General features: G+C 40.5%; 1 protein-coding gene across 1 annotated transcript; it reads right to left on the bottom strand.

The window, feature by feature from the left end:
• Window positions 1-5,842: 5,842 nt before the first annotated feature.
• Window positions 5,843-22,350, bottom strand: LOC103443549 (disease resistance protein RPV1-like). The gene is made up of 9 exons (XM_070819848.1): window positions 22,046-22,350; window positions 21,906-21,957; window positions 21,796-21,824; window positions 11,704-12,119; window positions 9,663-10,382; window positions 8,201-9,305; window positions 7,827-8,105; window positions 6,786-7,718; window positions 5,843-6,696 (listed from the first exon to the last, which is right to left on the bottom strand). Exons 5-9 carry the CDS (start codon window positions 10,169-10,171, stop codon window positions 6,130-6,132), a joined length of 3,393 nt encoding a protein of 1,130 aa, XP_070675949.1. The 5' UTR covers window positions 10,172-10,382; window positions 11,704-12,119; window positions 21,796-21,824; window positions 21,906-21,957; window positions 22,046-22,350; the 3' UTR covers window positions 5,843-6,129.
• Window positions 22,351-22,936: the final 586 nt, after the last annotated feature.

Below are 22,936 nucleotides of genomic sequence, written 5' to 3'. Positions count from 1 at the left end.
TGTAGGGTTACGGCTACATTGTGCACTCTCATGGTGGTGGTAACCTGTTTGCGAGAAGCCGTGGTAAACAGTATTAGGTGAATATGTTCAATTTGTAACCACAGACGCTGGGCAATATCGACACTCAAGAGGTTGCAGGCAGCCCCCAAGTCAATGAGAACTTTGATGGATGTGGAGTCGATAGAACCGTGCAATCACATGGGATAACCCATTCCAAGGTTCGGTATAGAGAATAGCTTGAGCATATGGCACGTGGGATCAATAGGATGATCCTCATCGGGGTTACAATCATGAAATTCATGGGAGTTATCCTCGAGGGTATCAATGTCCAACAATACAATCATGGGGTTCCTGCATTTATGGTCAGGGACATGTGGCTCTATGCAGTGAAAACACTTTTTTCTTTTCTGATTTTATCTTGAACCTCGGCTGGGGTTAAACGTTTGAAGGGAGCCGTGGGGTGATGAAGTGGGTGGGGAGGTGGTATGGCAGGTGGTGGAATAGTAGGAATAATGGGTCTCGAAAAGGATGAGGATTGGAAAGGACGAGGGAAAAGGGGACGGGTATAACGTTTGGCTTGGTTTTTGGTCTCAAAGATTTTGGCTAGCTTTTGGGCTTGGTGGAGGGAGTCAGGTTCGAGAGCTAGGACATCGTGACAAATGTCATCTCGTAATCCCCCAAGGAAAACATGTTTCAACTGATTTTCTATCCAATCTATCACCCTATAAGACAGTTTGGTGAATTCGGCAATGAATTCATCCACAGTGCCTTTTTGTTGAATGTGAGTGAGATGTGATTCAATATTCGCTCGATCACCACCCCCAAAACGTTGAAGCAATAAGTCCACAAATAGACTCCAGTTCTCTCGGCCATACCGTTGTTCGAACCCTCACATCCAAATAGAGACATCCGCCCTAAAGTTACAGGCAGCCACCAAAACCCACTAATTCGGTGGGCCTCATAGTAGTCCAGGTATCTTTCGGCCATGGCTAGCCATCCATATGGATCATCTCCATTAAAATGTGGTAACTCCATTTTTATTGGTTTAAAAGTAGAAGGTTAGTAATGTTGGTTGGGTATGGTGTGTGGTTGAGTGTGGGAGGTAAATGGTGCTGTTAAAGGTAAGACATGGAAAAAGTGGGGTTGAGATGGGATAGGGGAAAAAGGGTTCGGGAAAAGAAAAAGAGAGGACGATGGGAATGGGTGATGGGAAAAAACCGGGTGACTGGTTATAGTTGTTGGGGACGGGGTGGGGCGGGTGAAGGACACGTACGGGGGCAATGGAGCAAGACTGGGTGAGGGGGTGAGAAAGACCCAAGCTTGAATATGTAGTTGTCAGCGGTGCAAAGAGGGAACGGCTAGCTGTGGTGGTTGGTCGAGTAGTTGACGGGGGTGGGGTAGGGTTAGGGTTGTGGTGGTTTGAAGGGAGGGAAGCCCAGATTTGAGAAGGTGAAATTCGTCGAGCATGAGTGTTTGAAATGCTGCAAACTGTGAGGTTACTGTATTTTGGAAGGTTGCATTGGAGGTGGTCATGAGGTCGAATGATTTCTGGAGGTTTTGGTGTTGGGTTTCAAGGGCTTCAATGGAATATGAGAGACCCTCAACTTGGGTTCGAAGGTGATCCTGGCAAGCATCCATAGCAGCGGCGACCGCATTGGGATCAAAAGAGGTGGCAGACTGGGTGTTTTTGCCCATCGAATCGATGGGCTCTGAAATCGAAGAAACAGTGCAGGAAAAAGGAAGAGTAATGACATTTAAAAGGAAATGAGACACATTGCATTCTTCATATGTCTTACAAATTACACTACATCATTTATATTCAACTGAAAAGGAAACCCTAGTTCCAAACAGGCTAGGCCTTGAGCAAAACATAGTTGTGGGTTAACAAGTATCGGCTTAGAGAGAGAGCTAATAGGCCCCCAAACAATGTGGTCCTAACAACTGGGCTGAATCTGTGGAAGATGAAGAAGATAAGCACACGACTTCCTAACTCAACAAGTAATCATTCATCCATTTTTACCTTTCTGCACAAAAAGATGGATTTCATTCCGCTGCTGGTAATGCTAATGCTATTACTACAGATAGATTTAAACGAACCCATTCGGAATCGGACAATTTGATTCAAACTCGATGCAAATCTGGAAAGATTAGGAAAGATGAAGCATTGGGTTACTTCGATTCCATGATTCAAACCAAACCCTTGCCCTCTATTTGGACTTTCAATTGTTTGTTTGGGGCACTCTCCAAGATGAAGGAGCATTTTGCTGTGGTTTCTATGTGTAAACAGTTGATGGGTTGTGCTCAATTCCGACCTGATGTCTGTACAATGAATATTTTTCTGAATTGCTTGTGCCGTCTGAACCGGGTGGACTACGATGCATGGACACGGGAGAAAGCGACCGTATCCCGTATCTGACACGCGGATGATACGCGTCCGATACGTATTGGAGTGAAGGGATACGGTTGGGACTAACGAGATACGCGTATCGTACTGTCCAGATACGTGTATCCTACTTTTCGGATACATTTGAAACTGAAATAGGAGGATAATCAGAAAAAAAATCACAAAAAATCCGCATAGAATCGTGTTTGATCGAACTTAGTTAACTGAAATCACTCTAAAATCAGAGGATAATCAGAAAAAAAAAATTAAAATTCGGATTTACCTCTCAGAAATCACTCTGCTTGGGAGACTTTCACGAATCCCAGTTGCCCGTCATCTGCAACTGTTCTGTGACCTGTCGTCTCCATCTGCAACTGCGCCGTCGTCTCCCTCTTCTTCGTCTACAACTGCTCCGTCATCTCCTTCGTCTCTGTCTGCAACTCCTGGTGAGTGGTGGTGACCGGTGAGCTTTCGTTTTTTTAACCAGTCTCAGGTCTCAGCTTTACTGATTCAAGTTTCAAGTTCAACCCATTCGAAGACAACAATATTATAATACCCATTGGAAGACAACAACATTATAATACTCATTCCAAGACAATTTGATTCCCCAAGAACAATAATATAATATTATAATAATAATACCCATCCATTCCCCATAGTCCATCTGACGACTTTTGCTTTTCTGTTTTAACTTTTTCTGTTATTATAATATTATTGTATTTTGTATATTATAATATATTATTGTGTAGTGGTATGGATATTTAGATTATAATAACTTTGTCTTTACAGTGGATTAACTATTACTCTTTATATGTTTGTTGATTTAGGAAAATGAATCACCCTAATAATCATGCGAATGATATTGCTAATCCGGATGATAATGCTAATCCGGATGAGATTGTTGAAAATTATCATACTCCGTTGTGGAAGTATGTCAAAAAGCTCGAAAAAGTGGGAAAAAGAGGAGGAGGGAATGCTGAATTTAAATGCAATTATTGTCAGAAAACTTACAAAGGATCATACTCTAGGGTCAAGTTTCATTTGTTAAAAATGGCTGGAAACGGGGTCGCGCCTTGCAGCAAGGTTACTGATGAAAATCTTGCAGAAATGAAAAAGTTAATTCGAGAGTGTGAATATAAGCTGAAGAGTTCTGCTCTTAAGAATGTTTCTTTGCCCAATACTGGTTCTTTCTGTTATGATCTACCCGAAGTGAATCTTGATCCAAAGAAGAGAAAGGGAACAAGTGTGCCTCTTAGTAAAGCTTTTAACAAGGAAGCTCGAGATCAGTGTGATGCTGAAGTTGCAAGGATGTTTTATACAGGTGGCTTATCATTTAACCTTGCAAGAAATCCGCACTATCGAAACTCATATGTTCGAGCTTCTACACTTCCAGGGTATGTTCCACCAGGTTACAATGCACTACGGACTACTCTTTTGCAACAAGAGAAGAGTCACATTGAGCAATGCCTCCAACCAATCAAGCGCACATGGAGCACTAAAGGTGTAAGTTTGTGCAGTGATGGGTGGACAGATGCACAAAGGAGACCACTTATTAATATTATGGCAACTTGTGAAAGCGGGCCAATGTTCTTGAGGCCAATTAATTGTGAAGGTGAATATAAAGACAAGCATTGTATTGCCAACTTCCTTACAGAAGCTATTAAAGAAATTGGTCATGAAAATGTTGTTCAAGTGATCACTGACAATGCTCCTGTCTCTAGAGCTGCTGGGTTACTTATTGAGGCCCGCTATCCCCATATCTTTTGGACACCCTGTGTTGTTCACACTCTTAATCTTGCTTTGAAGAGTATATGCTCTCCGAAACAAACAGATGTTTCGTACGATGACTGCAATTGGATTTCAACTATTGCTAGTGATGTTTGGTCCATAAAAAATTTTATTATGAACCATAGCATGAGATTGTCTATGTTTAATGAACATTGCAAACTAAAGTTGCTCTCCATTGCCGAAACAAGGTTTGTTTTCTCCACTTTTTTTCCTTTTTTTTTCTTATTCAATTATGAGCTATCCTAATTTTAAAATTTTTCATATTTGCTTCCACACTTGTGATGCTTAGAAGATTTAAGGAAGTAAAGGAAGGTTTACAACAAATGGTGATTAGCCCGAATTGGGCTTTGTACAAAGAAGATGATTTGGTTAAAGCAATGACGGTGAAGCAAAAAATATTGGATGAGTACTTTTGGGAGAAGATTGATTATATTCTTTTCTTTACAGCTCCAATATATGAGGCTATTAGAATGGCTGACACAGATAAGCCTTGTCTTCACTTGGTGTATGAGTGGTGGGATGTTATGATTGAAAAGGTGAAAGCTGCTATCTATAGGAATGAGCGCAAGGCATTACATGAAAAAAGCAGCTTTTTTGATGCGGTGTATCGCATTTTATTAGAGTGATGGACTAAAAGTAGCACACCACTTCATTGTTTGGCGCATTCATTAAATCCAAGGTAATGATTTTGCTAATATCCTTATAAACTCTTCCAAATTAATCTTTAGCTTTATGATTATATTTTTAAAGTGCTATTTCTTTTATTTTAGGTATTATAGTTCAGAATGGCTCCAAGAAGACCCTAGTCAGATTGCTCCACACCGAGATGTTGAGCTTACAACTGAAAGGAAAAAGTGTTTTGAGAGATACTTTTCCAATGAGGAAATTAGAAGAAGTATCAATGTGGAGTATGCCTCTTTCTCTATGTGCTTGAATGACTTTGGAGCTATTGATTCTATGAATGATAGGTTTCATTTGGAACCAGTAATGTGGTGGATTGTCCATGGAGCTTCTACACCTAGTCTCCAATCCATAGCGTTGAAGCTACTTGGACAACCTTGTTCCTCCTCTTGTTGTGAAAGAAATTGGAGCACTTACAGTTTTATTCACTCACTAAGAAGGAATAAACGTTATATGGGTTATGCGCCTGATATTGCTTCCTATAAAACCTTGGTCAACGACTATATAAACGTTAACAGAATCGGTGAAGCTTCGAGGCTTGTTGAAGAAATGATCCAAATAGGATTGATGCCTGATCTGGAAATGCAACAAACTTTGGGGCGTTTTCGTCGTAAAAGCCAGATTGGATTAGCGGGGTAATGCTCAAATTGTCCAACATATATATAGTTGTATCGTAATTGTTGGCATTGTTGATGTTCCTTAAACACAACCAGCTATATGATGTTTTATACAATCTGCAAACACTCGGTTGACTTCCTGTGGAAACATTTCTGTGGCCTTTTAAATGCTTAGCAAGATGGAATTCTATTCCATTAACTGCAGATGGTATAACAGCATCTTGTTTTGTAGATACCATATGCTCCAAATAGCATTAAAGCATTGGGGTTCCGCCTATATACAATTATGCAATTCCACTATTTCGATTCATTTTTATAGTATAGGTTTCTCTCCTAGCCGTAGCTATGGAGATTATTTTTCTGTAAACGAAAATCACAAAGAATTCTAAGAATTGAAAACTAGCAGAAGAAAAACAAGAGAGAGCGTTAAAATGGAGCCAAATCCTTGCCTTAAACACAAAAGAGAGAAGAGAGGAATCGTATATCAATGGCCTTCTTGGAAGCGTTGAAGAATGTGAAGTCCCACGTCAGAAACCTGACCAAAATGAATACAGTTTATATTTCATGGTTTCACTATTTGCACTTTGTATAAAACCCCACACTTGTTGAGTTAGCAGAAGAAAAACTTTCAAAACAAGAATGACCATCATAAAAACATGATTAGAGATTTGAAAATGTTGCAACATCGTCAACATCTTCACCATCATCGTCATCACCTCCTACATCGTCGTCATCTTCGTCTTCTACATCGTCATCATCTTCACCACCATCCTCGGGCATACTGAAATTTCCCAAGTGGACACCGCAGCCATTTAAGAGCGACCCTATTCCAAATAAGCGGTAAACACTAACTCGACACAGATACGGCTTTGATTGATCACCACCCTCATCCACCTTCGACTTTATGTGAGCCGGTAATGGAATATATTTTAGCCACACATGAGCTGCATCTGACTTTATGTGAGCCGGGTCATTTATAGGTACTCCATTGACTGCAGTCCTTGTATGAAAAAAGCATTGTCCAGAAAAATTTTGCGTGATTTTGAAAGCAGCACAGAAAACAAGTCCTGTGTTTTTCCATTTGAAAGTCCGAGGGATTTCAATAAAAATTTCACATATACAACCAGGATCAGTTGTAACCACACGTACGTCCTTGCGGCAACTGAACCAATTTGGAACTTCACTGCCTGAAAGTATAATGTTTAGCACTTCCCAGCATTTCCCCGCCTGTAAGATTCATATAATGAATGTTAATTAGTCGTTCATAGTGGAAGAGTGGAAAAATGGAAAAAAGAGAGAGAGAGAGAGAGAAGTGCCTGATGCAGTAATACGCTTGCCATCTTGGAGACGTCCAAAGCCAAATTTTCGCATAGCCTTGGGCAATTAGATATGTTCATAATACGAATGAGTCTCATGTCTCCGTCTACCAGTATCATCTCTGACAATGTTGGAAATATTTCCAGCAATATGCAATCACCAACGTTAATCCGTCTTATATTTGGTGGAAGTCCTAAAATTTCTCTAAGTCTCTTGCTACCACACAAATCAAGTTCCACCAACCACACAAATTTGTTAATGCTTGCAGGAAGACTATCAAAATTGCTATTACGTAGACTAATTCTTTCTAATTTAGATGAGCAACAGAAATTTGCAAGGGTATCAAAGTCCGATAAATTGCATTCATCAAAACGTATAGTCCATAGATTGGGAAATGCTACTGACCCAAAGTTGTCACGTGAAATGTTTGAGTTAATTGGAAGCTCCGGAGGGAGTGTAACAAGCTTTGGGCAGCCACTGAGATTAAGATATCCAAGACGGGGCAGCGCATAAATGCTTTGCGGCAGATTTGCAATGTTTTCACATTTTAATAACACTAAGGTTTCAAGCCCGGTGAGATTTTCAATTGATGGAGGCAATTCTTTTATAGCAGTACCATAAAGTTCCAAACGATTTAGGCTTTCCATTTTGCCCACAATTTCCGGGAATATCTCAAACTTTTTGCAACCGCAAAGATCAAAAGTTCTCAGAGATTTCAAGCTTATTGTTGTTGGAAACACTGTAAGGTTATAGCAGTTCTGAAGACTTAGTTCTTCAAGTTTATTAAGAAATCCAACTGATGGATCAACCTCAGTTAAATTTTTGCAAAATCCTAGATCCAACCTCACTAAGTTTGGAACTCCGGAGAAGTCGGAGATTCTTGTTAAGTATTGACAGCCAAATAAATTTATAGAAGTCAGCTTCGTCAGGTTCTGTGAAGAAAAAAAGAGAGGAAGGGATGAAAACATTTCAAAGGGGACACAGAAAAAAGACTCTTTAGCCTTAAATAAAACAGAAAGAAAAAAGATCAACGTATATACCTTAAATCCCTCTCCGAATACTGTGATATGGCTGTTCCTCATGTTGAGTAGAACAAGATTCTTCGGATTACAATTGGGCGGCAAAGATTTCAACGGACATTCAGGCCAATCAACGAACCTTAAGTTGTTGGGGAGGTAATCAACGGCTCCAGAAAACCGTCCATTACAGTTTATGAAAATTTTAAGATTTTTCATGTTGGAGAAGGTTGTAGGACTTAAGCATATCTCATTATCCGATTCAAGCAGCTGCACCTTTATGCCTGTAATGTTTTTCGTTCCCTAGTATGAAAATTCAAAGGTATTAACAATGCAAGTTCCTTATAAAACAAAATGCATGTCTCGTTAACAAATAAAATGTTGTCAAATGAACTTACTGTATTTTCTGTCAGAACACGATAAACATCGTCATGAAACCACAATCTGCTGCGCTCTCCTGGATCATTGGGCGATTGTTGGCGAACTACTTCTTTACCCATTTCTTCTACCAAATCGTGCATCCATATAAAACCATGATCTATATTTACGAGGGCCTTCTGTATGAGTACGTCAATGCTATGCTTGGGGTTGAGCTCACATCCTTCTAATATTTCGATCACATAGCTACCATTTCCCCCTTTAAAGAAGCACGCAATGTCGAGAAAAACTTCCTTCACTATTTCATCCAATGCATCATAACTTATCTTGAAAACATCTTGAATTTCTCGGCTTTTGATCAGACCATCTAATATAGCATGCCACTTATCTTTCCTTTCACGGTACAAATGTGAACCTAAAACTCTCAAAATTAATGGAAGGCCTTGAGCACACCGCATTGCATGGTCTGCAAGTTCCGCATAACCATCCAAAGGTCCTTTGCTTTTGAAGGCATTCCAACTGAAGAGCTCGAGAGATTCATGATAGTTCAATTCCTTCACCTTGTATATCGAAATATTATGATGATGAGTAGTTAACAGTTTCTTATCCCTCGTCGTTATGATAATTCTACTACCCATGCCAAACCAACCATCTGATCCCCCAGCTAAGCATCGTAACTGTTTCATGTCGTTCACATCATCAAGAACTAAGAGAATCCCTTTACTGCTTAATCTTTCCTTAATTAAAGTGATTCCTTTATCAACATTGGCCACCTTCAATTTGATTCCCCCTAGAATCTCATAAAGAAGTGTCGTTTGTAATTTGGCCAATCCTTTTTCTGTCATTGAACTTTCTCTAACCTTACTGAGAAAGCAACTGCCTTCGAATTTGTGGGAAATTAAATTATAAACAGCTTTGGCAATTGTTGATTTACCAATTCCACCAGTCCCCCATAAACCTAACATACGGACATCATTTCTCCCGACATGTAAGAGGTTATTTATTTCTTGTGCACGAGAAACTGTTCCAACTGGGTATTCGGCCACATCCAAATATGTACGGTTTATTACTTGCGTGGAAATCTCTTCAACAATGTTATGAATAAATTTCGATTCATCTTCATGCCTGCAAGTATAAAATCACAAGGAACATCTTATAAATGACATTTTCGCAAGTTTTTTTAAAAGAGGGAAGAAAATATGCACACAAAAGTAGAACAGAATTTCCTTCTAGTTATATTTACAAACCAATATTTTTTTTATAGTTTGGGAAGATTGGATAAAGTATGCTAGAGACACTAATTTGTACACTAAATTTGGACTCCAAATATGCACAAATGGATGACAAGGCCACAAATTGATGACATGTTGGGTCTTTTGATTCTTGATCCTATCACAAAAAATTTTAATCTATACATACCAAAAGTGTAGAGAAATTGAAACAAGCAAAAGCAGAAGGAAGTGTTAAAGTAATAATGTATACTTATCCAAGAGAGTCCACCCAGACAAGTTTGCTGCTTCTGAAAGAGCTGGCCTCCATTTGTGGATCTTGTCAACGTTATCCTTATATTTGCACACAAGGCCAGCAAGTCCATCTCCAAAACAACCCTTTTGATTTCGAACATCCGAGGGACTCACCTTGTAAAATACCGGTATCACCATTTGTTGATTTGATTTCTTGCAGTCAATGATCTTAACAAGTTCGTCCAAGCACCACCTTGAGGAAGCATAGTTTTCCGAGAATACAATGACAGAAATCCTCGACTCTTCAATCGCTTTGAGGAGCGATGTTGATATTTCTTCTCCTCTTGAAAGATAATCATCCATGAAGGTGTTAATTCCTTTTTGACACAAAGCTGTATGCAAATGGCCTGTGAAATTGTAGCGCGTGTCCTCGCCTCTGAAACTCAAGAATACATGGTATTTCCATGAATTGGTGAAACAACGGGAAGGAGAAGAAGATGAGGCAGCTGCTGCTGCTTCTTTAGCCATCGAAGCCAACCAGATGATTGTTGCAAACAGATGATTGTTTCAACAGAGTTTCAAATAATGTTCGACAGGCTACAGGATTCCTAAGTATTAACTTGTTCACAAATTAACAGTTGACTTTGGAATGAGGAGTGGTGACGAATGACAATGCGTCTGAGTGTAGAAGCAACTAGTAAATATGCTTGCGCGTTGCTACGGGATGCATCAGCCTTAACTGCATGAATAAGACACATTTAACTTAAATAAATTAAACATAATTCTAAATGAACAGAGGCATAGATGAGTGAACGAGATCGGTAAGATAAGCAGCTTGGTTTTTATATACATTTCAAAAGATATTACACACTTCAAAATCATCAATTAATTATCAACTAAAAATAATATTCATTAAACCTATAATAGTATAAATCTATTAAACAAAAGTTAAGAGAACTAATATTGAATTTGACCTACAATTTTATTTGTATATTCAATTTTTAAATTCAGTGTTTGTAAAATTTGTTCAATGCTTGCAAAACACCCAACTCTATTAAATTCAGTATTACCTCCACCCAGTTCCTTTTCAGAGATCCACTAGTCTTCCCTCTCAAAAATCCCACTTCAACCACACTATAAAATGCACTACTCCAACTTTTTTCAAAAATGATATTCTAAGAAGCTAAATGCTTGAAGAACCTAAGAAGAAGATAATATATAAATTTATACTAAATTGTAATATTAAATCTACATATACTAAAGTAAAGTTATCGTAAATGCCCAAAAATAAATTTAAACAAAAATTTGAAACTAAAAACCAAATGGTTATCAAACGGTTTCTAAAGGAAAACACATTTTGGATTTATTAAATTAAGTTTTTCAAGACCTTCAACTAAGTGAAACTAATATACAAATACAATGCATATATAGGGATTGTCCAGAGATCGCTGAAAACTATATGCTTAACAATAAGGAACAGAGTAAGTTAACAGTGTTAGAAGAAAAATATTATTGGAATTATTGTATACTTTTGCTTTACATGTACACTGAAAGCTCTTTGACATTTGTAGGCTATATCTGCGAAAAAAGTACTGAAAAAGTTTAAACACAAAACCCCCAAAATTATAAAATCAAAATATAATATACTACCCCTTCTCTCCCATTTTTCTCTCACCCTCCATTTCTGCAAATCACCTACCTCCCTCTCTCCCAATATACTCCCTACCTCTCTCATAATATCAAAACTCTCAAACCCAATTCAGTGCCTCATCAGAACCCATACAGAATCCAATTAAATTTTTACCCAAACAAAGAATTCAATTGTAATATTTTAAAATTGAAGAAAACAAATCCCACATCTTTGGAAAAAAAAAAACACTCCCAGATGCAGGATTCAAAGAACATTAGACTTTTAGGCTAAAAATCATCTTCAATCCAAATCAAAAAGCTGAAGAAGCTTAAACTGCTTCGGTTTTTTTAGCAAGCCATGATTTGTGAGGGACAGAAAAACCTAAAAATATCCCAAATGATCCCAAATTTTGGAACTGATTTAAACCAACCTGCCATGAAATTATAGCCGCTTGAGAAATCTTCTTCAAATCAGAACGGAAGAGGCAGCACAGACTGCCTTTCTTGAATTTAAAAATGATAACAAAATTCAATATCCTTCACTTTGTGTTTGGCTCAAAAACTTGAACTTTGGGCTCAGAAAAGGGGCTGGCCCAAAAGAGTGCATAAAGGAAGAGTCGGCCGAAGCCCAGTCAAAACCCAGAAAGCAGAAAAGGGCTTTTCTGACTTGGTGCAGCTCATGAAGACCACTTGCTCACCTACCCAAAAGCCAAGTGGTATAGACTGGCCAGCTATACAGCCCATAAAGTACTTTATAATGGCACAACAAGTAAAATAGCTGATGAGTCACTGCTTCTCAAGTTGCCTTCGGGCAAGGCTGCTGCTACAAGAGGCCAAGCTGAGTTGTCTATAAAAGAAGAAAGAGAAATCAGGAATAAGGACACTCAATCAAACAAACAAATGCAAGCACAAACTCTGCTCAAAGCCAGATTTGCCTTCAAAACGAAGCTGTAGTCAGCCCAAGCCTTCATCCCTCTCGGGACAAGCCTTCACTCAAACCTTTGTAATAGCTCTGCTACCCTGTTCAACCTTGTTGTAGTATCGATTTCTCTTTAAACTCTTCTCCTCACCTCTCTCTAAAGCCCTCAGACCCTTGATAAGCCACAAAGATAGGGACCTGCAAGACGATCAGGCTTGCCCGACAAGGTTAAACCTTGCCTGACCTTCTTTGTTTTCTTTTTGTCTTTTTATTCATTAGCCTAGCAATATGTTGTATACTTTCAGTTGTATTCAAGTTATTTCTAGTAAGATGACTATTAAAAGACACTCTCAGTACTTGGATCCGATTTGAATATATCTTCATTGTTCAAACCAGATCTAAGTTCTAAGCCCTCGAGCATGCAAATTTGATCAGTTGAAAGTCCTTGACCTCAAGGCATAAAAAAGAACCTTATGTGGACTTAACCCATCCACGATAGTTCTTGATAAACAAGAAGTCCGAGGTTACTTGGGGCGCAAGTAATCGACCTATCCCTTAGTTTTATTTCTATTATATTATGAATATCATAGAACGCTTAAGCGTGGAATGGATTCTGATAGGAAGCCTCAAGGCCTACACCTAAGGCCCCACAAAGGCACCTATTTGGATTCATTCCATTCCGCAGTCTAGAATGTTTGAGTACAAAGAACGAATTCTGATAGGAAGCCTCAAGGCCTACATCTAAGGCCCCACAAAGGCACCTATTTGAGTCCGTTCTATTTCTCGGATTCAGGTAATCAGAAGTATAATAGTTGTAAGACTCCCGCAGTCAATGGAACAAATATTATGTGTACGAGTACTGGTTTAGTTATTGATAGGAAGCCTCAAGGCCTACACCTAAGGCCCCACAAAGGCACCTGTTATAACTAACACGGTTTCTCGGATATATATATATATACACAACTAAAACTCGACATCCATTTTACATCTGCCATGCTAGAGATGGCAGTGGCACGCTTGAGTACTTAGACGTTAATCTTGATTGTGAGCCTCAAGGCCTACACCTAAGGCCCCACAAAGGCACCTTTCAAAGTTAACGTTGTCCTTCTTTTCCAGCCTTGCCAGATAAGTCTTGCCCGACGAGCCTTGCCCGACAAAGCCCGACAATGAAGCAGAAGCCCGACAGCAGTTCTCAACTGGTGCCAACCTCCAAGGGAGTTGTGCGCTCGTCGGCCAAGAAACATCCCCGATGGAAATTCCTGACGCGAACATAGTTTTGGCACGCCCGGTGGGATACATTCGATCAGAAGATATATGTAAAAAAAACGCCAGAAGATTTGCAAACCACGTTGCTGCAGATGTTGCAAAGATTGGAGAAAACCTCCACAGGCTCCAGAAAAGAAACAGACTTAGTTCCTTCCAAGGAAAAGAGACTTAAAACCAGCCAGCCAGAAGAGGTGATGATGGACAAACCTGCAGTTCCCTTCTTAGAAGCCCCTATAAATATGATCAGTATGGCATGGGCTGAGAAGGGAAAAGAAAAAATCACTAGGGAAGTGGAGGAAGGAAGACTGGCTAAAAAACCTACAGGAAGGGTAATCACATTGCCTCGAATATCCAAAAGCAGCCATAATCAAGGGGATGGTTATGTGTAGTAAGTGCCAATGCGAGGAGAGAAGCCCGCGAAAAGATCAAGGGGGCAACAAGAAAAGACACTTCCCGAAGCGTTTTTCAACGATTAGGAGGTGATTCCCAACCCAAAGCTTTATCAGAAGTATTTCGAAACCATGAAGCTTCTGAAGAGGCAGAAGATATGGAGGCCAAAACACAAAGGGATGCAGATCATCCTCAATATGGCCATATGGGGAAGGAAATCAAGAGGATTGATGGGATAACAAATCCTGTGAGGAAAGGAAATCCTACTCACCTCGGGCGAAAATGGTACGTGGTCGGAAAGAATGGACAGCCTACCAAACAAATGGGAGCCTCCATGGTCAGGAGAGTTCAAAGGCAGCACAAAGCCTATATGAATTCCCTTAAGACCCCCGCAACATCTGAAGCCTCCCAAAATCAAAAATTGGTGAAGACATCATCTGGGGGAAGTAGTCAGCTCGGCTGGAGAAGTAAGAAAGAGGTGGAAAAGGCCAATAGCAAGACAGAAGGCGAAGGGACTCACGTGCCGCAGAACCAACACCCTGGGAAGTATAGGATCTTGAGGCGGGCTCAAGAAGATCTAATCATAGTACCAACTCCCGGATGGAAGCCATAGCCTATTTGTTTTGGAACTATTTCATCTGAAAGGAAACCACCTTCTCTGCCATTGGTAGATCCTTTTGGTGAAGTTCCAAAGCAAACGCTGTATGCGGGCATGGATCGGCAAGAAAGGGCATTAGAACCACTACTTCCAGTAGATGTGATGGCTTGGTTGGATGAATTCATGGACCAGATTGAGAGCAAGAAAGAAGATCTGCCCGAGCCTAGTAATTTTCATATCAACATGGCGTATGTATTATCCGCCATGTTTGGTGCCAGATCTGATTAGCCCGCTACTATGGAGGGTGATTACTTCATATCTGAGCCAATGATGGCACATGTCAATGTGGAGATGGTCGAAGAAGGAGAATCAGGCAAGGCTGAATCCGCTGAAGCGTCCAAAGGTGATCCTGTAAGGATTTATACAAACGAAATGGTGTTTAGCCGCCCGACTCATTGGCCAATCATCTGAAGCCCATATATGTTACAGCTCATTTGGAAGGGGTGCCCTTCAGAAGAATTTTAATTGATGGGGGGGGACAACTGTTAATGTGTTACCAGCCAAGCAAATGAGGAAAATGGGAAGAGGCGCGGAGGATCTTATCCCTACAGACCTCACGGTCTCTAGCTTCTCGGGCGCTATCACCAAAACTCATGGGATATTGCCTTTAGAAATGGATTTGGGATCTAAACATATCATGTTGGCATTCTTTGTGGTGGACTGCACCTCCACTTATGGAGCCTTACTCGGAAGAGATTGGATCCATCAAAGTCTGGCCATACCCTCCACTCTTCATCAACAAGTGGCTGTTTATCATGAAGCGGGCACAGAAGGACCAGGCTTTTGGGAGATGGTAGAGGCCGAATCACGGCCATTTCTCCCTACAGCTAATGTTGCGGAAGCAAGTTTCTACAACCCCAACGTAGGAATCTTGAAATGTTCAGGAGATGATAAGAACGGCCGCCCTACCAAGGTGACGGCCCAAAAGCTTTTGGAACAAGGAATGCTCCTTACTAGAGAAGAGTGGGACAGACCTTGTATCATCTTAAATCCCCTACACCATCAATGACTAAACAAAAGAGGAAAGATCAGGTAATGGCAGTCAGATCCCTGATTAAAAGACTGTTGGTATATGGGAAGGGAAGAAGGCAAGAAAGGGAGTTCTTGGACAAAGAAGAGCAGGAATGGCAGGTGGAAGCTTCAACCAGCCAACATGAGAGCAATGGGGGATCTTGCAGAGAGGAATTAGAAAGGGCCATTCAAATGGCCGAGTGTATTTATGACTTAGATGGGCCAGACGACTTGCCCGATAGCCCAGAGCTAGTCAAATTTTTGTATGCAGAGCCGGATAAGCCACCACCTGAAGTTCAAGATCCTCTGGAAGTTATTGATCTAGGGACAGAGGAGGATCCAAGACCAATACAAATTAGTGGTTTATTGGGGGTTGATGATCGGGCAAAGATTATCTGCCTTTTGCAAGAATTCAAAGACTATGTTGCTTGGCATTATACTGAGATGTCAGGTTTAGATTCAACCTTGGTGGAACATAGAATGCCCATCAAGGAGGGATATAAACCTGTTAAGCAAGCACCACGAAGGATGTCAAAGGAGATAGAAGAAAAGGTCAAAGAAGAGATTGAAAGGCTAGTAAAAGCTGGCTTTATCAGACCAGCCAAATATATGGAGTGGTTGGCCAACATTGTACCCGTTTTAAAAGCTATAACAAAAGCAGTACGATGTTGTGTGGATTACAGAAATATTAATGGTGCTACACCAAAAGATGAGTATCACATGCCCATGGCCGATTTATCCATAGATGCAGTAGCAAAACATAAAGTCTTATCTTTTATGGATGGGAATGCCAGGTATAATAAGATATACATAAAACAGCTTTTAGGTGTCCCAGACATGTGGTGGCATATGAATATCTGGTCATGCCATTGGGGCTCAAGAATGCTGGTGCAACCTACCAAAGGGCAATGAATGCCATCTTTCACGATCTGATTGGCCAGAGCATGGAAGTATACATCGATGACATAGTGGTGAAATCTAAGACAGAAAAGCAGCATCTGGTAGACCTCAAACAAGCATTAACAAGGATGAGGATCCATAAATTGAAGATGAATCCAAAGAAGTGCGCGTTTGGAGTAAGAGCGGGCAACTTCTTGGGATTCTTGGTGCATCAAAGAGGTGTAGAAGTAGACAAGAACAAATCTCGGGCAATAATGGAGTCACCTTCACCCACCAACAAGGTACAACTCCAGAGGCTACTGGGCAAAATTAACTTCTTGAGAAGATTCATTGCCAATTTAGCAGGCAAGATCCAACCGATGACTCCTTTACTAAGATTGAAAGATAAAGAAAACTTCGAGTGGGGACCACTACACCAACAGGCCTTTGACAGCATCAAGGCCTATTTGACTTCTCCACCAGTGTTGGTGCCACCTCAAAGGGGAAAACCCTTCAAGCTGTATATTTCTGCCTCAGAAAAGTCAATCGGGAGTTTGCTAGCCCAAAATAATGAAGGCGGGAAGGAGCAGGCAGTATACTACCTCAATAGAATTCTGACCGAGGTAGAAACAAGATATTCCCCAGTAGAGAGATTATGCCTGGCTCTATATTTCACTGCCAGTAAGCTAAGGCATTACATGTTACCTTGTCACGTACACATCATCGCAAAGACAGATGTGATAAAGTACATGTTGTCAAAGCCAATGCTAACAGGAAGGATTGGGAAGTGGATTCTAGCATTATCAGAGTTCAGTTTTCAGTATGTACCCCAAAGGGCAGTCAAAGGCCAAGCAATTGCTGACTTCCTGGCCGAGCATCAAGAATCTCAAAGCGAGGTAATCAATATCCTAGGAAGCTTGGAGGTCACTAGCATTTGGATCCTGCCAAGAAGAGATATCTCGGGCAAAGAAGATTGGGTCCAGCAAGAGATAAGAAGAGTGACTGGTCTCTGGATCATTCCTTGGAAGCTGTATTTTGATGGATCTCATACTCAGAAGGCTTCAGGAGCAGGAATTGTGATTGTAAACCCTCAAGGGGTTTATCATTATTACTCATTTCTCCTGGACTACCAAGGAAATACTAATAATCGGGCAGAGTATGAGACCTTAATAATTGGTCTGGAAATCTTGATGGATCTGGGGGCAGTAGAGGTAGAGGTCTTTGGAGATTCAGAGTTAGTAATAAATCAGTTAAATGGGGAGTTCAAGTGCAAACATATTACCATGGCGGGATATTACTTGGCGGCTACGCAATTACTGAGTTTCTGAGGTTCTGAGATATCAGTCAATCATGTTCCCAGGGTATCCAACTTAGCGGCCAACGAGATGGCACAACTAGCCTCAGGAGTGCCAATACAGGAGAGAATATATGGGGTAGATGTCGAGATCCAAAGAAAAAACCTTCCTTCTATCTTAGAAAGGGGATTCAGTCTGGATATAATGGTTCTAGAAACTGAGATAGAAGATTGGAGGTCGCCTATCATTCATCATTTGAAGGATCCTTCTTCACCTACAAGCAAGAAGAATAGACAGTAAGCAACCAAATATGTCTTATGGGCGAAGAACTTGCTAAGGAAAACTCCATATGAGATATTATTGAAATGCTTGGGCCAAGAAGAATCCATGAGGGTAATGGCCGAAGTACATGAAGGAGTATGTGGAGCACATCAGGCTGGAACGAAGATGAGATGGTTGCTTAGAAGGTATGGTTATTTCTGGCCCGACACGGAAAATGATTGCAAGTCTTATGCCCGAGGTTGTGAAGAATGTTAAAGGCACGGACCACTCCAGCATGTGCCCTCGGTACCTTTAAATCCAGTAGTCAAGCCTTGGCCCTTTCGAGGATGGGCAATGGACTTCATCGGGCAAATCTATCCAGCTTCTAGTAAAGGGAATACTTTCATAATTGTAGTAACGGATTATTTCACCAAGTGGGTGGAGGCATCAGCAGTGAAATCCATAACTTCAGCCGCAGTCAAGAATTTTATCGAGACCAAGATTCTACACAGATATGGGGTGCCCGAAACTATAGTAACGGATCGTGGGCCATCTTTTATTTCAAAAGAAGTTGAGGAGTTTGCAAGCAAATACAAAATAAAGATGATCCAGTCCAGTCCGTATTATCCTCAATCAAATGGCCAGGCAGAGGCCAGCAACAAGATCCTGGTCAACATTATCAAAAGAATGGTGATAGATAGTCCAAAAAAGTGGCATGAAAAGCTGGGGAACACTTTGTGGGCATACAGAACTTCCAAGAGGGCAGGAACAGGGACAACTCCTTATGCTTTAACCTTCAGGCAAGATGCAGTGCTCCCCGTGGAGATCAATGTGAGTTCTGTCAGAATTCAAAATCAATTTGGATTGCACATTGAAGAATACATCGAAGCCATGTGTCAAGGGATTGAAGACTTGGATGTGGCCCGAATTGAAGCCTTGAACCAGATTCAGGAAGGAAAGAAAGTCGTTGTCTGAGCTTATAACAAAAAGGTAAAGATGAAGTCTTTCCAGGAAGGGGATTTAGTATGGAAGACAATCCTCCCTCTAGGAGCTCAGCTCAGGGGCTTTGGAAAATGGAGCCCGACATGGGAAGGTCCTTTCATTATTAGTCGCATTTTGGATAGGGGAGGTTACTACTTGGCAGACCTTGAAGGAAATAGGCAGAAACATCCCATTAATGTTAAATTTTTAAAGAAATATTTTCCTACGTTGTGGGATGTTAGAGATTGTTATATTGAAGAGGATGCAAGGCAAAGCCAGCTTCAGGATATTAATGTGCAGTGTATATTTATCAACCATTCAAGAAGACAGGAAGACAAGAGTTGCTAAAATAATGTATATTTCATTTCGACAGATTGGTAAAGTTTACAACGGATTCAAGGCCAATGTATTACAATCAATTCTCTTTTTGGATGCAAGGATATCTTCGGCTGGTTTTCCGATGTCCTCATGGATGGGACCCAATCAGGTGATCGGGTTATGAGGCCAAGACACGCCTGGTGCAGCATCCTTAATCAGGACCATCACCATATGTGATGGTGAAGCCAGATTTATCACGGTAGCAAGCAGGAAAGCAAGCCTTCGTGAGGAAGCCGCCTGACCAAGGGTGTTGGAGATAGCGGAGTGTTCGACCAAAGGTGTTGGAGATAGCGATTATCTGATGAAAACTCTTTTTCTCACGGAAAGGGAATTTTAGGAGACTCCACTTAAAATATGAAGAACTCATTTCACGGTTTTGGGAAGAGACTCAGAAAGAAGAAACACTTAGGAAGAATGAAAATTGAATTCGATGATGGTTTGTTAAGACAGCTGACATTTATAAAGAATATCAGAGAGTAGTTCAAGGGTTGCGAGAAGATCAAGAGACTCCGGGTGCCATTAATTTCATCTAGAAGATACAAGTTCCAAAGACAAGGGTGCAGCCGCATGCACATTTTCAATTAATATTGGTGCCTGGAATTCCAGGCTAAATATCAATTGAATGGGGCACTGTTTGGCTCAAAAACTTGAACTTTGGGCTCAGGAAAGGGGCTGGCCCAAAAGAATGCCTAAAGGAAGAGTCGGCCGAAGCCCAGAGTGTTGGCCGAAGCCCAGTCAAAACCCAGAAAGCAGAAAATGGCTTTTTGACTTGGTGCAGCTCATGAAGACCACTTGCTCACCTACCCAAAAGTCAAGTGGTATAGACTGGCCAGCTATACAGCCCATAAAGTACTTTATAATGGCAGAACAAGTAAAATAGTTGATGAGTCACTGCTTCTCAAGTTGCCTTCGAGCAAGGCTGCTGCTACAAGAGGCCAAGCTGAGTTGTCTATAAAAGAAGAAAGAGAAATCAGGAATAAGGACACTCAATCAAACAAACAAATGCAAGCATAAACTCTGCTCAAAGCCAGATTTGCCTTCAAAATGAAGCTGTAGTCAACCCAAGCCTTCACTCAAACCTTTGTAATAGCTCTGCTACCCTGTTCAACCTTGCTGTAGTATCGATTTCTCTTTAAACTTTTTTCCTCACCTCTCTCTAAAGCCCTCAGACCCGTGAAAAGCCACAAAGATAGGGACCTGCAAGACGATCAGGCTTGCCCGACAAGGTTAAACCTTGCCTGACCTTTTTTGTTTTCTTTTTGTCTTTTTATTCATTAGCCTAGCAATATGTTGTATACTTTCAGTTGTATTCAAGTTATTTCTAGTAAGATGACTATTAAAAGACACTCTCAGTACTTGGATCCGATTTGAATATATCTTCATTGTTCAAACCAGATCTAAGTTCTAAGCCCTCGGGCATGCAAATTTGATCAGTTGAAAGTCTTTGACTTCAAGGCATAAAAAAGAACCTTATGTGGACTTAACCCATCGACGATAGTCCTTGATAAACAAGAAGTCCGAGGTCACTTGGGGCGCAAGTGATCGACCTATCCCTTAGTTTTATTTCTATTATATTATGAATATCATAGAACGCTTAAGCGTGGAATGGATTCTGATAGGAAGCCTCAAGGCCTACACCTAAGGCCCTACAAAGGCACCTATTTGGATTCATTCCATTCCGCGGTCTAGAATGTTTGAGTACAAAGAACGAATTCTGATAGGAAGCCTCAAGGCCTACATCTAAGGCTCCACAAAGGCACCTATTTGGGTCTGTTCTATCTCTCGGATTCGGGTAATCAGAAGTATAATAGTTGTAAGACTCCCACAGTCAATGGAACAAATATTATGTGTGCGAGTACTGGTTTAGTTATTGATAGGAAGCCTCAAGGCCTACACCTAAGGCCCCACAAAGGCACCTGTTATAACTAACACGGTTTCTCGGATATATATATATATATATATATATATATATATATATATACATAACTAAAACTCGACATCCATTTTACATATGCCATGCTACAGATGGCAGTGGCACGCCTGAGTACTTAGACGTTAATCTTGATTGTGAGCCTCAAGGCCTACACCTAAGGCCCCACAAAGGCACATTTCAAAGTTAACGATGTCCTTCTCTTCCAGCCTTGCCCGACAAGCCTTGCCCGACAAGCCTTGCCCGATAAGTCATGCCCGACGAGTCTTGCCCGATAAGTCTTGCCCGACGAGTCTTGCCCGATAAGTCTTGCCCGACGAGCCTTGCCCGACAAAGCCCGACAGTGAAGCAGAAGCCCGACAGCAGTTCTCAACCGGCGCTAACCTCCAGGGGAGCTGTGCGCTCGTCGGCCAGGAAACATCCCCGACGGAAATTCCTGACGCGAACACTTTGAATTGGAGATTAAGTAAAAAAAAAATTACCCACAAATCATCTACATATTCATAATTATGCATGAAAAGTAGAAATTCGAAAAGCAAAAATTAAATCACTTACATGGCAAGTATTCAGCAAGAATAGCATTTCTACAAAACCCAGAATAATATTAATCAGAGAGTAACACTGAAAATAAATAAAAATAAAAATAAAATTTTAACTTTTTATACCTTCAAGTTTCAAGGTTTTTACTCTGGAGTCGAGGTAAAACCAGATTAGATTCTGAATTGGTTTATCAAAAATAATAATTTAATCATAAATTAACACTGAAAATAAATAAAAAACATCAAAAAATTTGAAATTTTCGTACCTCAAGTTTCTGGGTTTTTATTGTGAAACCAAGGCTTTTCTGGGCTTAAAATTTCCTTCGAATTGGGACCAAATTCACCGTTTTGCAGCAAGATCCGAGGTTCGGCTTTTGGATCTTGGCTCACTTTTCTGAGACGGAGGTGCAGGCGACGGTCATGGGGCTCCCATCTCTGATTTCTGATCATAGATTTGTTCATACGGTGACGACGACGGTCTCAAGTGGTATATGCGATGTCAAGGGGTTTGCGGCTGGCAAGACTGAGAATGGCGAGAGAGAATCGGTAAGGGAGTGAGAAAAGGGGGGATGAGGGATTTGACGGGTACAGAGAGACAAAGTAAGAGAGAAAAAAAGGGGAAAGAAAGTGGGATGGAAAGCGTGCACATGAAGACTTTTAAGCCTGATAATCGAAGTCTTTACTATTTACATGAAGACTTCGTAAATAACTTTGTAAATAAGGTTAGTTTATTTTTTGTAAGGGTGTTTTAACGAAAAGTTCGTGATACTATTTATTTTAATAAAAAATAAATTTTTACATTAAAAATTAATCATTATATTATTCATTTTACCCTTTATTTTATTCTTATCGTTAAAACTCAAAATTTTCAAATAATTTTCATTAGTTTTTCTTCTTTGCAATTGTTCTCCCCCAACTTTAGACTAAAGTAAGAGAGTCTAGTGAATAAAACGAAATTCAGACACATTCATACAGTGCAATTTCTCTCAGTATCTTCCACATGGCTCCAGATACATATGTCTCCATTTCTGTTTTTTTTTTTAATTATATTTTACTATTATTTCTGTGATGGTGCCGATACACCTACCTCTTTTATTATTTTACTATTATTTCTATTATGTCATCATCATGAATCACAGTGTAACATGAACACCATC

The sequence above is a fragment of the Malus domestica genome, chromosome 04 (assembly GCF_042453785.1).
Source record: "Malus domestica chromosome 04, GDT2T_hap1".
NCBI classification, from domain to species: Eukaryota; Viridiplantae; Streptophyta; class Magnoliopsida; order Rosales; family Rosaceae; genus Malus; species Malus domestica.
Note: the sequence above shows the minus strand (reverse complement) of the source record. Positions and strands in the feature narration are given on the sequence as shown.

Bases quoted from the DNA above. Each gene is read 5' to 3' on its own strand.
- LOC103443549 (XM_070819848.1), bottom strand. From the start codon at position 10,171: ATGGCTAAAGAAGCAGCAGCAGCTGCCTCATCTTCTTCTCCTTCCCGT. The intron at 9,306-9,662 runs GTATACATTATT...TTATACTTGCAG, and splicing joins GGGTGGACTCTCTTGGATAA to GCATGAAGATGAATCGAAAT. The intron at 8,106-8,200 runs GTAAGTTCATTT...TTTTCATACTAG, and splicing joins GTGTTCTGACAGAAAATACA to GGAACGAAAAACATTACAGG.